The sequence below is a fragment of the Lagopus leucura genome, unplaced genomic scaffold (genome assembly GCF_019238085.1).
Source record: "Lagopus leucura isolate 7727_CA_CO unplaced genomic scaffold, USGS_WTPT01 Super-Scaffold_1, whole genome shotgun sequence".
NCBI lineage: Eukaryota > Metazoa > Chordata > Aves > Galliformes > Phasianidae > Lagopus > Lagopus leucura.
Genome location: NW_024962250.1, coordinates 33,265,673 through 33,279,865, shown reverse-complemented (window position 1 = coordinate 33,279,865; position 14,193 = coordinate 33,265,673). Strand labels below are relative to the sequence as shown.

General features: G+C 48.3%; 1 protein-coding gene across 8 annotated transcripts in view; it reads left to right on the top strand.

Moving 5' to 3' along the window:
- Positions 1-14,193, top strand: part of LOC122175562 (exocyst complex component 3-like protein) — a 55,886-nt gene that overhangs the window by 30,529 nt on the left and 11,164 nt on the right. For 5 of the 8 annotated variants that reach the window (XM_042863799.1, XM_042863420.1, XM_042863346.1 and 2 more), the window contains 3 exons: positions 797-918; positions 2,232-2,417; positions 3,826-5,252. In XM_042863799.1, the coding sequence (XP_042719733.1) occupies positions 797-918; positions 2,232-2,412 (303 nt within the window). In that variant the 3' untranslated portion in view covers positions 2,413-2,417; positions 3,826-5,252. Of the gene's footprint in view, positions 1-796; positions 919-2,231; positions 2,418-3,825; positions 5,253-14,193 lie in introns of those variants that run through there. The other 3 variants (XR_006177499.1, XM_042863713.1, XM_042863883.1) reach the window with 3 other exon arrangements.

The window sequence follows — 14,193 nt, the reverse complement described above, 5'->3', positions numbered from 1 at the left end:
AAGTATTACTATTGTTTTTGATTTATGTTCAGTGCAGAGATGTACTGCACAGAAGATCTGGCCTGCTGTTTCTAATGCCCCATGGAGAATCTGGGCTTCTCCTGGCCTGGTTTGGCAGCCTGCTCTCCAGGTTTGCTTTGTCACAAAGTCTCTGTTGACACGATGGCATCAATAATTCAGAGAGGCAATTTAATTGCACTACAGTACCAATGAAAAAATGTGAACAACACCCCTCACTCGGCAGCTCATCCACATTCTGCTTCCCTCAACTTTTCTAAAAATGCTGTGTGTGTCTTGCTAGATTTTTGAGGCTTTTTTCTTTTATGTACTCCAGTTCAGAGGGAGCTGGCCAGGCACAGCACCATGCTCAGATCCTTCACAGTGCTCAGCTCTGCTTCCCTTTCCAAAACTCTTTGTTTGTCTGTTACAGCATCTGCATTACCTCACCTGCTGATCAGGGTCACTCTTCTGTCCCTGGGCTGGTTCTGTGGCTGCTGTCACATGCTGGCCTGCAGAACTTTTCCAAAGGGTGAGATAGCCTTTGAGGGAGTGCCTGCTTTGGGAAAGGAAATGCAGAAGGGAATTCTGTGCTGCTGCAGGTAGTCCCTGAGCCATCCTGCAAACGTGAAAGCCTGTGCTTTCTCCTAACCAGGAGGGTCCACATGCTTCTTGTGCATGCACAGACAGTCCCACAAAGCTCCTAACCCATGGAATGAGAACCTGAATGTGATATGAGGCCACCTCCTAACATACATTGCTTCCTCTGCCCTGAATACTCCTTTGCTTCTCTTCCCAGAGTCCCGTAGCTGGTACTCTCATGGATTCCATCAAAGCAATTTTAGGACTTATTCAAGCTCCTGATGCTGAGGGGATGAAAATAGCCCTGCTGCCTGTGCTCAGACAATTTCCTGATCTAAGGTAATTTGTTTATGTAGTTTCTGCACAGATACTTGCCACCAGAACGACATTAGCCCTGTGAGATATTCTCTTTGCAGTGTGCTGGCCCAGTCACAGTGCTTATTTTGAATGCACTCCATTCTTCCTATTTGCAAATGTAGCTTAATTTGGTTCTTAGTTTTGCCTGACATTGACCAGTTGAGCTGAGGTGTTCCTCCATAAAAGTGAAGGATGGAATGAAATGTCTGTCAAAAAAACAGGAACACTGTGGAAAAATAATGCCTGAATGAACAATGTACAGGCTGCACTGGTGCACTTTACAATACCAGCACATGTGGGCCAAATGTAAGCTTCAGGAGCATCCTCAACTCAGGAATTTCATAACTCCCAAGCACTCGGCTTTTGGCTTTCACATTTCACCAGCTGTTTTCTAGGAGTAACTATTTCAACCTAATCCAGTGAGAATATACACTTCAATTTTTCATAGGAAGTTGTTAAAAGAAATGAAACCCAACTTTTATTAGGAAGGTGAGATTTTAGCTAACTGTATTTGTTTCAAATCCTGTTTTTCATTATATCCATCTTGAGTTCTGATGTCTTTTGCTAGGGACTGTGTTTTTTCAAGTTAACATTATTACAGTGTAGAGTACTCTGTCACAGAATGCTCTTAAGGCCAAAAGCGTGAATAGCTTCAAACAAGGAGCAGACAATTTGTGGTAGATAATTGTCTTAGTGCCTATTCAACATGACAGTCATGATACAACCCCTAGCGAAGGAAGTCCCTTAACTGCAGACTGCCAGAAGCAAAAAAGAAAGACAAAGAGATCATGTTATGCTTGGCCTGGTTTCCATATTCTTTTCCAAAGCATTTGCTTCTTTTAAAGAAGCAGTACTGAGATAGAAAGATATTTATCTGGTACAGCATAAAGGTTCTTATTCTCTTATTACATACATATATATGTATACACACGCACAATATATATGATCAGCAAAGCACTGCCAGGTAATTCCATGTGAGGAGAGGAAAGAAATGATAGATGCTTTCAAATGATCCAATGTAGAGTTACCCCAAATCCATTATGGAAGACGTCAATTTTTTTTCCAGGCGTAAACTGTGGTGAAGGATTTCACAGTTTCATGTGCACAGAGCATGGGACCTTGGTGTTCAGTCATGTCATGCACAGCCGTGGTGTTATGGCCTTCCCCGTTCTGGGTGGCCAAAGAGTGTAAAAAACTGCTCAGTAGGTTCTAACCCTTGGCCTGGCCCACCAGTGTGAAAGCAAACCCTTTCCCTTGGCTCTTTCATTGACATGTCCTCTTATCCTTTTGAAAAGGGAAGAACATCTGAACACATTGTTGGACATCAAAGGGTCACTCCACAAAGGAGATAGAGTTGCTTTATTGAAGATACTTTGTGATAACTGTGGGAAAACTGAAACAGAAAGCAACTTGCTTTTTGAAGATATAGAAGTAAAACCTGCAATGTATGAACGCTGTTGCTGCTTTTGTTGTTAGGAAAGGTAGGTGTGTGTGAGTGTGCTTGAGAGTGATGTGCACATGCATAGGCATGCCTGCTTCCAGGAGCATGGAATGCCTGTGGCTGTAACATCACCTCTCTGAGCTCCTTGTTGCTATACACTCCATGTATGCTTTCCTTCTCTGCAAATTTCCACACCATGAAGCATCACGTTGGAAGTGGTGAAAGGAACTGAATGCTGAGAAGTGTGATTCAGCTTTCAGCAGCAATAAAGAAGACAGGGCTTTTCCTCCCCATTCCTCCCTCCTGTCTGTGCATCTCTGCAGCAAGGCTCCTCTCCCTCCTAGCCCGTTATGATACATGCACAGGTAACCAGGCAAGCTCTGGTGCATCCCCACTTTAAAAATAGTCTTCAGTGGAGAGCATAGAGCTATTTGTTTCACTTGAAATAATCTCTAACTTCTTTTTAGTCTGAATTTGTCCAGCTTCAGCTGGACAGAATTTTGTTTTATCTGTGCCATGCCAGAGCCCGCTGCTATCAGAAAGCTCAGTTAATATTTACAGATTGTCACCAGTCACCTTCTGTTGGTTAAGCTGAATAGATCGAGTGTCTCAGGTTGAAGAGTACAGTCTCTTTGCACCACCTTCTTCTCTGCTCTCCCATGTCACTGTTTATTTATAGTTCCCCATGTTAGTAGAGCAAGGATGAGCGACACAGAGCTCTGACCTGGGGCTCCAGGCACAAGCAGACAGCAGATTGCCCTGTTATAAGGAATAGAAAGCAATGAGAGAAATGACTAATAAGCAAGCACACTTTCCCCTTATAATGAAAATTGATTCAGATATAATGAATGGGCTTCCAGTCACCCACTTGTATACCACTCTTTAAAGTACTTACACATAGCACCACTTTTGCCTTAGAATAGATGTTCAGGAACACGCTTTTAAGATACTGTAAATCACTTAATCTCCTATTTGCTGAAATCCCCTGGGTAAATAGGCTCCCAAATCCCAGAACTGGCTGGGCTGCAGTGTGGCAGAAACGTCTGTGCTACAGATTGGTAGTCTCATTCCAGCTCATACGTAGCAGTGAAACTGATTGTGGGATGTGCTTAAGTAAAGGTGACCTTGATTTACAATAAGGGCAGTGAGGCACTGGCACAGGTTGCCCAGAGAGGTGGTGGATGCCCCAAGTCTGGAGACGGCCAAGGTCAGTTGGACGGGGCTGTGTGCACCTGATGGAGCTGTGGGTGTCCCTGTTCAGTGCAGGGGGGACCCTTTAAGGGTCCCTTCCAACTCAGAGAATTCTGTGATTCTATGACTGTCAACACGTGAACACTGATAAAATTTAATTCAGGAGTCTGTGAATAGAAGCAATGTTTCTGCTGTTTGCCTCTTGCACGTGTTCTGACAAGTGCTATTTTATTACACATCTTTTTTCTTGCTTTCAGTCAGACCTACTGTGAGAAACATGAAGTTCTCTCTCCCACATAGCAGTATCTGCAGTCACAGCTCCTGGAAAGCTTCATGGACTCGTGCAGCTGGATGCATGAAGACGTGTGGCAGCAATGGAAGCCAGAATTCCTGCACTTCTGCAGGAAAACCACACAGCCCAGATCCTAATGTTCTATGCAATGACCAGGCAGAAGTTGACTGGGGTATGGCTGAAAGACATTCCTTTAAACTTGCTTAGAGAATGCTGCTTAGCTGAGTCCTGGTGGTTATTCCCAGGATGCGCTACCATGGTATGGAGGAGGAGGAGGTTCCCCTCTGCCAAATTTCTCTTATACAGTCTCATGCTTAACAAGGGACTGCTGCACCATACAGTGTCCTAGCAGACGATACAGTATGATAACCTGCCCCAGGGCTCTCTGTAGAGCCTAGCCCATGGGAGCATGGGGCAGCTGTGGGCATGGTGCAGGATTCAGCCCTTGTAAGCCTCACCTGATAGAAATGTGACCTTTCCCTTGTCACACTAAGGTCACAAGCCCCAAGAGTGGGAGCAGAAGATGCATCTGTCCTCGTGTCCCTTGCTGGGATGGCTCATGGCAGTCTCTTTGTGGGATGGGGGGCTCTTCATGTACAAGTTTCTCAGCTGGTGCTGGAGCACTTTTGCATTCATTTTTGTACCTCAGTTACTGGAAATTTCTTCTTGCTGTGTGAAGTAGCTCCTTTGGAGAGGGAGTGGAAGGCCTTGAGGGAAGTAGTCAATGAAAGCAGCTGTTTGTCCCAGCCTCTGGGCAAGGTCTCTGCTGTTTTCAGATGTAGATAAGCAGTTCTGCTAAGGAAAGCACTAACTTTCTAGTTATCTATGGACTGTTCACACCCTCAAGCTGAATTTGATTCAAGGCCCTCCTTTAATTTAGGACATTATAGACTTGTTCCTCTCTGGCCATGTAAACAAGAAAAAAGCTCTGCTACCTCAGATCTACTGTTGCTGTTGGCACCAACACAGGCTCTTCTCTAATAGGAAAAGGGGAAGTCTGTGCATAACCTGCAAGCTTGCAAGGCTGGGGCCACGTCCAGCTCCTGGGCTGTGGGATAGTGCAGGTCTGAATGGGTGCCACCACGCTTTGCAGCACCATGCCATGCCAACAGCCCCTTGGATGTGCCAGCAATGAAGCCACATCTTGGGGTGGCTCTGCAGGTTGGTGGACTCCTGTCACAGTGTGCAGTGCTGTGCTGGGAGTGCTGACAGCCCTGTCAAGCACGCCGGGTCATTTGTCCTCCCGTGCTGCCTAATTGCACATTTTTTCAAGGGCAGGAAGTGATTACAGCCCCAACTTTGTGACAACGGGATTAGAGGCAGCCTCTGTTTATTGGAATTTCAATCAACGAACCTTCCAGAGAAAATAAATAAAAGCCCCTTTGACATTTTGATCGCGTCTGGTCTAAAAATAATTCCACCGCACTTGAGAGATTCCTGCCACAGACATTTTGATTGCCACATCCATCTCTTCCACTTGACATTCACAGGCAGACAAGGGTATGTTCTACTCACGGGCAGAGCTGAGGAGCCTTCGGGGATGAATTTGACCTGTGGTGGAATGGCTGGCAGTCATCTTCTGCTCTGCATACTTGTATAGGATAAGCGCTGCTTTCAGTAATGCCTCTTAATGGCCTGCATGGCATCAGACTGTGGACAGGGCAAATAAAGGCTTGGCTTCAGGAGGCAACCTTGGGTGAGGAGCTTTGTCCACCAGGTTGAGTGCTGGTGGCATGTGGGAGGCTTTCTTGACCTGGGGTGTTCTCTGGAAAGGGAACGGGAGGACAGGCAGATGGCATGGAAGGAACATCCTCAGCCACCCGCAAGCCTGCTGGGGGGAGCAGATGGTATGTGGGGGCCTGCTGGGGGCTCCCAGGAGAGGAGGTGGTGAGGTCCTGTGTCACACAGGTGGTGTGAGCAGTGGGGAGGCTGTCTGGGGTGGTCAGGCAGGGAAGGGGAAGCTGTGAGCATGGGGGGTGAGCGATTTCTCTTGTTTTGGGAGGATTTAACTCACTTCATTGTGAGCCCTGACATTCCTGTATGAGCCCTTTCTAGGCTTCACCCCAGGCTGGGGTTAAGGCGCTTGGGTGGGATTTGTGCTGCACTCAATGGAGGGCAGGAAAGCAGGGTTGCATTCAGGATCTTCCTGCAAGATTATTCCATAGCCTACGGAGGTGAGCACTGCCCTTGCTGTCTGATTTGCAGGGCCTGCTGCCACCCCAGAACTGCACTGAGCACTGCCCTGGTATCTGGCAGCTCCACCAAAGCACAGAGCTGCTCAGAACTCAGCATCCTTTTGCAAGGGCTTTCTCCTACTACACAGGGACCACTTGGTTGTGCCATTGCCTTGCTCACCCGTGTTATGAAGAATTCAGAGGGCAGTGAGGCCCTGGCATTGCTGCCTGGAGAGCTGCGATGCCCCATCCCTGGAAGTGCCCAAGGCCAGGTTGGGTCAGGCCCTGGGCAGCCTGAGCTGATGGGGGCAAACAGCCCATGGCAGGAGTTGGGACTGGGTAGGCTTTAAGACCCCTTCCAACCCAACCATTCTGTGATCGTAAAGGTGCACACGGACGAGAAACCTTTGCTGAGCCCTCTGCTCAGCTCAAAGGGGCTGGGCTGGGTCCCCCTCCACCCGGGGACAGCCCGTGCTGCCAAGGGTCACGCAGTTGGTGCCACCTGGTGGCTTTCGAATCCCCTTCGGCTTCACAAGCAAGTATTTGCAAGGGGCCGCGGCTCTGTGTATCGCTTTGTTCTAGCACCCATCACAGAGCCTCGCAGGGTTTCGTAACAAAAGTAAAGCAAAGCTCCCCGCACAAACGGCGTCCCCCAGAGCAGGGCGCCCTCCCGTCCCTTCTCCTGCGGCCCCGGGTGCCGCCGCCAGGTGGGGATACGGCCGCGGGAACGCGCCGCTCGGGAGCGCCCAGCGCGGGGCTGACGGCCGCCAGGGGCCCTTCTGCTGCTCCGGGCAGCGCGGGGCGGGGTGCGAGAAGACTGGCTGCCGCTCCTGCTGCTGCTGCTACCCGCCGGGCTTTGCTTCTTGCAGCGCTTTCTCGGGCGCCGCTGGCGGTCAGTCACCTACTCCGTTTGCCTTCGCGTTGCTCAGAGCTGACAGCAGCCCGCTCTCGATGCTGACAGCTGGAACTGCCGAGTTGCTTTTCATGCTGGGCAGGTGTCAGCTCGTTTTTGCAAATCTCAGCGAGAGATTTCCTTTTTCACAGCGATGTGTTGACGCAGCCCGTTCGTGACCCTTCATTGCTCCGCAGTGTTTGGCTTTTTACAGTTACTGCTGGACGGGCAGTTTCCTCCCCATATTTGTGCAGTTGTTTACTTCTGTGTCATCGTGTTATACTCATTCTGCATCTTATTGATCTTTTTTCCTAGATAGCTGCAAGTTCAAATCCTGTCCTCTGCCTCCCTGCATGCAGCCCCTGAAGGTCCCACAAGCATCCTTTGCATTCCAGCATCTAAAATCTTAATGAGCCTTTTTAATTCCTGTCTGGGACAAAGCAAGCAGATGTAATCCATCTCTAGAAGCCTCTGGTTTATTTAGGCTGCAGTTGGATGCACAGTTTGTTATCATTCTCATATTTCATTTTGTTTGGCAGTGTAGCTGCATAAACATCCCCCACGGCACCTCTCCCGGGGCAGAGCTCAGGGCTGGGAGTAAATCAGGGGGACAGCAGGGATGGGGGTGGCACAGACTGCACAGCCAGGGCTACTGCTGGAGCAGATGCATCTCTGAGCACTACAGTTACGTCCCGTGGTGCTTTTCATCCCTTGGTACTGGCACTGGCTTTGCCTTTTACTTGTTCCCCAATGCCTATGCCACAGCTTGACGTCAATCCGCTGGAATTTGAGCAAGTGTTGTTTCTGTCTGTAATTCCCCCTCAGTGGATTCAGTGGATTAAGGAATTCATGAGTAAGCTAAATTCCCACCACACTTCATATCCCCCCTTCCGCACTGGGAGACTTCTTTGTGCATTCAATATTTTTTCCTGAGTTGCTGACAACTCCTCCAGACTCCGTGTTCTCCTTAGGTTGACCTGCCTCGGGTCTCTCCTACTGCATCTCATCTGCCCCTGCTGACTGTGTTTTTCCCAGCTCCTCCTGTGTTGAGATCCAATATCTCTCTGCTTTCCCCATCCCTAGTTTCTCATCATTCATCTCACCTTCAGAACAGTGGCAGGAAGGGGGTGCTGAGCTCCGTGGCCCTGCTGCTCATGCAGTGCCACATCCTGTGTTTATCCAAGTATTAGGAATCAACATTTTGTTTCTGCCTTTCCCCATGTGCAGTTTACCCCACACTGTTGTTTCGCTCATATGCATTCTGACCTTCAGTGCGGGCTGAGCTGCCAAACTCTGTGTTTAGGAATTTCCCTCTTCAACCCTGACGCAGAGCAATGGGTAGGATTGTAGGGCTTGTGAGGCTGGATGTGTGCGGGAAAAGCAGCGATTCTGGGAAATCACGTGGCACTCCCAGCATTTGGAAACATTTGAGGCTGCCAGCCATGATACAAGCTCACAGTTGTGTATGCTTTAGGGCACTGCGTCAAGGCAAGGCTGTAGCTACTGCAGAAGGCAGAGTATGGCCTGAGTCATTCGTTTGGACAAGCCACACCCTTCCCCAAAGGAGCTCCTCCATCCATGGGGAAATGACAGGCAGCTGCCATGAGGGAACAGTGCTCTGGTCTTACTCAGACGCTGTCTGATTTTCATTTTTGTGAATACAGAGACGTTCATGTTAGCTTCAGATGTTTTGCAAGGCTGGACTCCCGAGGATTCAGCATTGCTGAAATTCTCCTTTTGCCTCAGAAATGCTGCAGCTGGATCCCTCCCTCCTGGCTATAAGTGAGGCTGGGGACAAGCTCCTCCAATGGCCTAGGTTCCCCAGGGCTGCCAGGCATTGCTGCATCTAGTGACATCTTCGTGCTGTGCAAAGGGAATTTTCCACCAAAGAAGGTCTGAAATACATGCAGTGAGCAGTCCCTTTCTATTGCCTGTTTTGGGGTAGCCCAACTCTCTGTATTGCAAAAGACACTTTACCCCTTCTGCAAGGCAGCGGACGGTAGCAATAACTGAGCTACAGTACATTGGGCAGGAGGTGGATGTGTAGTTGATGGCCAGCCTATAAACCATAACCATCCATCAGTCACCACTGGCATCAGGATCCTCATGTGTGACACTGGCAGTCCCTGGAGGTCTTCCAGAAGGCTCTTATTTTTCTAGGGCAAGACATCAATGTGGGTATGGTCACCATTCAGGATCTACCCATCTTCAGGGGAGGCAACCAGGGAGCAAGCTCACAGCAGGACTCTTGCCTTGGTCAAGGCTGCATATCTGCATGACTAACAGAGCAGCTCCTGGCCACCCTGGGGTGTAACTGAGGGGTACAAGTACTTTAGGTCACATTTGGCCTGCTTTAAAGCAGCTGTTGCTTGAAGAAAATGAGCTGAAGCTGTGAGTTCTGTTTATAATTTTTCCCATTAGTGAAAAATTACTGTAGGTCAATGGCAGCAGCTTTCTGCTTCAAGTGTTACAACATCTCCTGCTGTACCACAGTGTGTCTCCCCTTTGCTTCTGGAAAGGCACAGAACTCCCTAAAGACATCCACATCAAAGGCTGTCCTCCCCCATGTGCCTCCGGCTCCCCTCAATATGCTCAGCTGATGTAAGGGACTTGCAGACAGTAGCAGCAGCCTGTCTTCTTAGAAAACCACAGCTGTTGGTCATAGGGATCTTCACTGAAGTCACAGATTCATTGACATTGGAAAAGACCCCTAAGATCATCTAGTCCAACCATCAGTCTACCACCAACATTGCCCACTAAGCCATGTCTCTCAGTGCCACATCTCCATGTTTCTAGAACACCACCAGGGATGGTGATTCCACCACCTCCCTGAGTGACATGTTCCAGTGACAGAAGGCTCCTTCAGAGAAGTTTTTTTTCTAATATCCAACCTGAATCCAATCCTTCATGATTTATTTGCTGACAACATGTGCAGGAGAGATTTGCCCCTGTGATGAATGTGCTGCCAGTGAGATGGTTCAGTGGAGGGGCCTAGGGCTCCTGGCTAATGAACAGAGTTTGCAGAAGCTGGGCTTGCTGAGCCTGGTAGAACAGAATAAAGCAACCTGCGTGAAGAGTGGTTGCAATGATAACAGAACTGAGTGCTTCTCAGTAGTAGCCAATGGTACACCACAGGGAAACGGGCACAGGTTATGTCTCCCTGAGTTCCATGACCAAGGATGTTGTGCAGCCCCAGAGATGTGGTGAACTCTCCACTCAGAGGTTTTCAAGGCTTCATTAGGCAAAAGCACAGGTTGACCTGAGCTAGCATTGCAGATGATCCTGCTTTGCATGGGAAAACGGACTGGAGGCTGCAGAGCCTCCTTCCAGTGGTGCCAGCATCCCTTGCCGAGAGCAAGGAATCGAAACTGCTCCTGTTCTTCTGTAGTCTTTAAACACTGACCTATTGTACTAAGGAAAAGGGCAAAGAGAGGGAAAAAAATAATTAAGGGTAGCTAGAATGGCTTGTATCTCCTCAGAATCATGCTTTTGTTTTGTTCACCACCCACCATGGTCTTGCTCCTTGGGAAGTGAGCCCGTGTAAGGGTGGGATTTCCTGCAAGGCCTCGCTTTCTTGTAGTGTTTCACCAAGAAGCGATGCTCACTCAGGATGTTTGTTCTTGTTAATACTGGAGCATAAACACATCCCAGCTGCAAACAGGGACACAAGGCAGGGCTCCAGACTCACAGTAAACTGGAGCACCGTGCAAAAAGATTTGGGAGTTTTTAGTGAGCTATAGTTGACTTGAATTTGTAAATGCAGTTGATTTCTTTGTATTTTCTGTATTTAACACAATGTCAGTTTTTTTCTTCCACTGTGTGACAAAGTAAGAAGAGCAGAAGATAGTTCTTGAAAAGAACTATGAGGAGACTGATTTGCCAACCTACCTTCCCAGACTGCCTTGGAGCATGAAGCTGAGTGCAGCAGAGGTTCAGCAGGGCTCGAGGGTGACCTTCACAGAGACATTCATTGCTCCTCCTGAACCTCTGGCACTACATAGGCTCTATTAAACTAACCACAGAATGCAGACCACATGGAGCAAGATGCTTCAATCCATGATCCCAAGCAGCTGGGCAGCCCAGGATGTGGCACAAGACAGCTGCATTGCTTAGGATGAAGATCTCTCCAGCCCAAAGCTCTCTCTACACCAGTGACAAAAATAGATGCCCAGGGAAAAGAGAAACGATGGGAAGAAACTTGATATACCCCCCAAATACTCTCACAGACATCTATGGTTGATGGCTTACATGTTTCTTGAGCCAGGGCAGTGTCTGCATTTGAAAGTGGATGGGAATTGCTAAGTTATGGTCTGAAGCAATCATTGAGCACCTGGTGAAGGGACACAGCCAGCCCTGGGAGCACAGGAGAAAGCAATTCACCTGTGTGAACAGGTTCCACCCCTCCCTATGCCTCATTTAAGGGTTGCCTGCCACAAGGGAAGGGTCTCTACCTGTAGATTCCTTTTTTTTTTTTTTTTTTTTTTCCTTCTTCTTCTCCTCTCCCCTTTCTCTCTTTCCCCCCCTCTTCTCCACTGGCTTTTGACCATCACTTTTGTAGGGGGTAATTCAGAACTTATTTGCTATTGCTTTTGCTATGAAGGAACTCATGATGTTCTGTTCCTGTTTCTCTTTCTCCATCCTTGTCTCTTTCCTTCTGAGCACAGCTCACCTTTTGGCAGATGCAGTACCCTACACCAGAGGGCTGCTGCAGCTTATGATATGCTCTGTGGGAAAGCATGCTGTTTGTTTGGTACTGGGTCTTGTGCCTCCTGTCTTCATCTGATACCTCCATGGTAGAAAAGACAGTTTTTCTCTTTCCTCAGCTGTTTTGCAGACTTCCATCTTCATAATTTCTTGTTCCTCTGTTAGTAAATTCTAGTGTTTCTATGGAAGGGGAGCAATGCTGTGGGCTGGGTGCCTCCTGTGAGACCAGGCTGCCCAGGGCCCCATTCAGCCTGGCCTTGGGCTGGGCAGTGGTGTCAGGACCTCAGTTTCTTCCTTATACATAATCTAAATCTACTTTCCTTTAGTTTGATGCTATTACTCCTTGGCCTATAGGTTGCTCTTTGGGGGTCACTTAATGGCATAAACAGTTTCTCTGGTTGCTATGGGGAAATGATACAGTTGTGAGTAGGAGGTGGTGCACATGGCTGGGGACATCACTCATGTGGCAGTCATCCTCTGCCCCATGTGCAGATGATCTTGGAGATCTGATGGAACTTGTGGTCTTGAGGGGGAGGGGAGGGAGAGCTAGGGTTAGGATATTGAGCAGGATATGCTCTGCTACAGTCTAGGAAAATTACTTAAAATATCACTAAAATATCAGATTGCTGGAAGCCTCCCAAAGCAAAACTGCCACCAAATGGTAGAGTTTCTTTGGGTAGGTTCATGGGGTATGTGTGGAGATTAGCATCTGCTCTGGGGTATGTGGTGCAGTTTGGGCTGTACTATTCCCACCAGGCTACCCAGTCTGGCTTGGTTGATGCACTCTGCTTAGACAAAGGGACAGCAACTCTTCTCTGTTCCTTCTATGCTAACCAACCCTCAGCCAAAATGACCCCATACTGAAATGCCTTAATATACTCCATGAGGAGAACTCTGGTAGAATTGTGAGAAAGAAAAGTGTTTCAAGACCTAGTGGCCTTCTACGTCCTTGTCCTTTTCCAGGATAGTCTGATGGCTGGCCCATGTGGCAATTAATGCATTAGTTGTGTTGCAGTTTAAGCTTGTGGTGTCTATAAAGACATACTTAGAAAGGAAGCATTTCCTGGATAAGCCTGGGTAGAAACCCATAGAGCATGGACTGAGGCCTTTCCTACTTGATGTTGCTGGCTGGAGGCTGCTCAATCCATAGGACTGGAGTGTCAGTCTTCCCTTCCAGATGTTGCATGGAGTGACACAGACTAGAGCAGTCATAGGCATGGGTTGGTGGTTGGACTGGATGACTTGAGTGGTCTTTCCAACCTTAGTGATTCCATGAAGTTATTTAGCACTCTGGCCCAGATTGTTTTGCTGGTGTTTAAGCACTGGGAGAACTGGAGTCTTTCATGGTCCTCTGGGTTTCATTCTCAAAGAAGAACCAGTGCGCAAATACTATTTGGTACGCTTTGGTGCATAGGGGCACTGAAAAAAATCTGCAAGCCTGGCCCTCAAGAACCTAAATTACTGCAAAATCAGTGATACTGGAGAGCTGGAGCATGTGAGGGAAATCGGGGGGGCCGGGCCAGGGGACGGGGGGGGGAGGGAGGGGGAGGGGGTTGAAATGTCAAGGAGCACGTGTGTGCCACAGACAGCCCAGATCAATGCAAAGAGCAGAGAGGAGAAAAGATGCGGTCAAGGGAAAGAGGAACCTTGCTGCTAGGTCCTGTGATGTCAGCTCACTGGTTTTGTTCAAGGTCAGCAGATAGATAACTGTGGGAGAAAAAAGTGAAATGGGTTTGTGCAGCAAATAGGGAAACTCAGAATTAACTGCTGAGTGGTCAGTGACAGTGACACAAGGAGAGTAAAAGAGAAGTAAGGCATTGTGGGAGAGACGTGGCCTTGCTAGAGGAACAAGATTCTACAAAGCTTTTACATGGCCTCTGATGTCTGCATCTATCACTTCTGTTATTCCTTATTCCTGCTTCTGAGGGTGAAGAATGTCTCACTGGGGGGGCTGCAGGCAGGGCAACAAGTGCAGAAGGGAATCACACCTAGATTCTTCTTCATAGTTGACCACAGCATGGGAGCGTGGAGCTGTGCTTCCAGGCTCGCTTCACTTTGCTCAGAGATCCTAGTATGCATCTGCTCACTGTCATGGCAGAAGTGGTGTGGGAAGGAGGTGGGAGCTGGGAGGACAGGTCACATCTGTGCTTCACCTCCTGCTCTGTAAAGGACAGCACAGATTTTTTCCCTGGTGCTCAGAGAGGAAGATCTGCTGTGCTGTGGTCCTGGGGGCAAGGGGCCACCCAAACAGATAGCTGTTCCAAGGGAACAAGGCTAAATGCCTCTTCCCTCAGTGAAGCATAATGCAATGTCTGCAGTGGTATTGTTAAGCATCTGGCTTGGCCTGGGGGGAAAAAAAAAATAAAAATTGCAAATCACTTCAAGAATTTTTTTGGCTTGGCTCAGTTCCATTTGCGTTATGAACTGAGGCGTATCTTAATGTGCCTTGTGCTGGACATGTAAAGTGGACAGTTTTTGTAGAAACACAGCTTATCTACGTGCTTAAATCTGTGCAGAACATGACTTGAAATCACTGCTGTGATTACAGATAAGTATAGCTGTA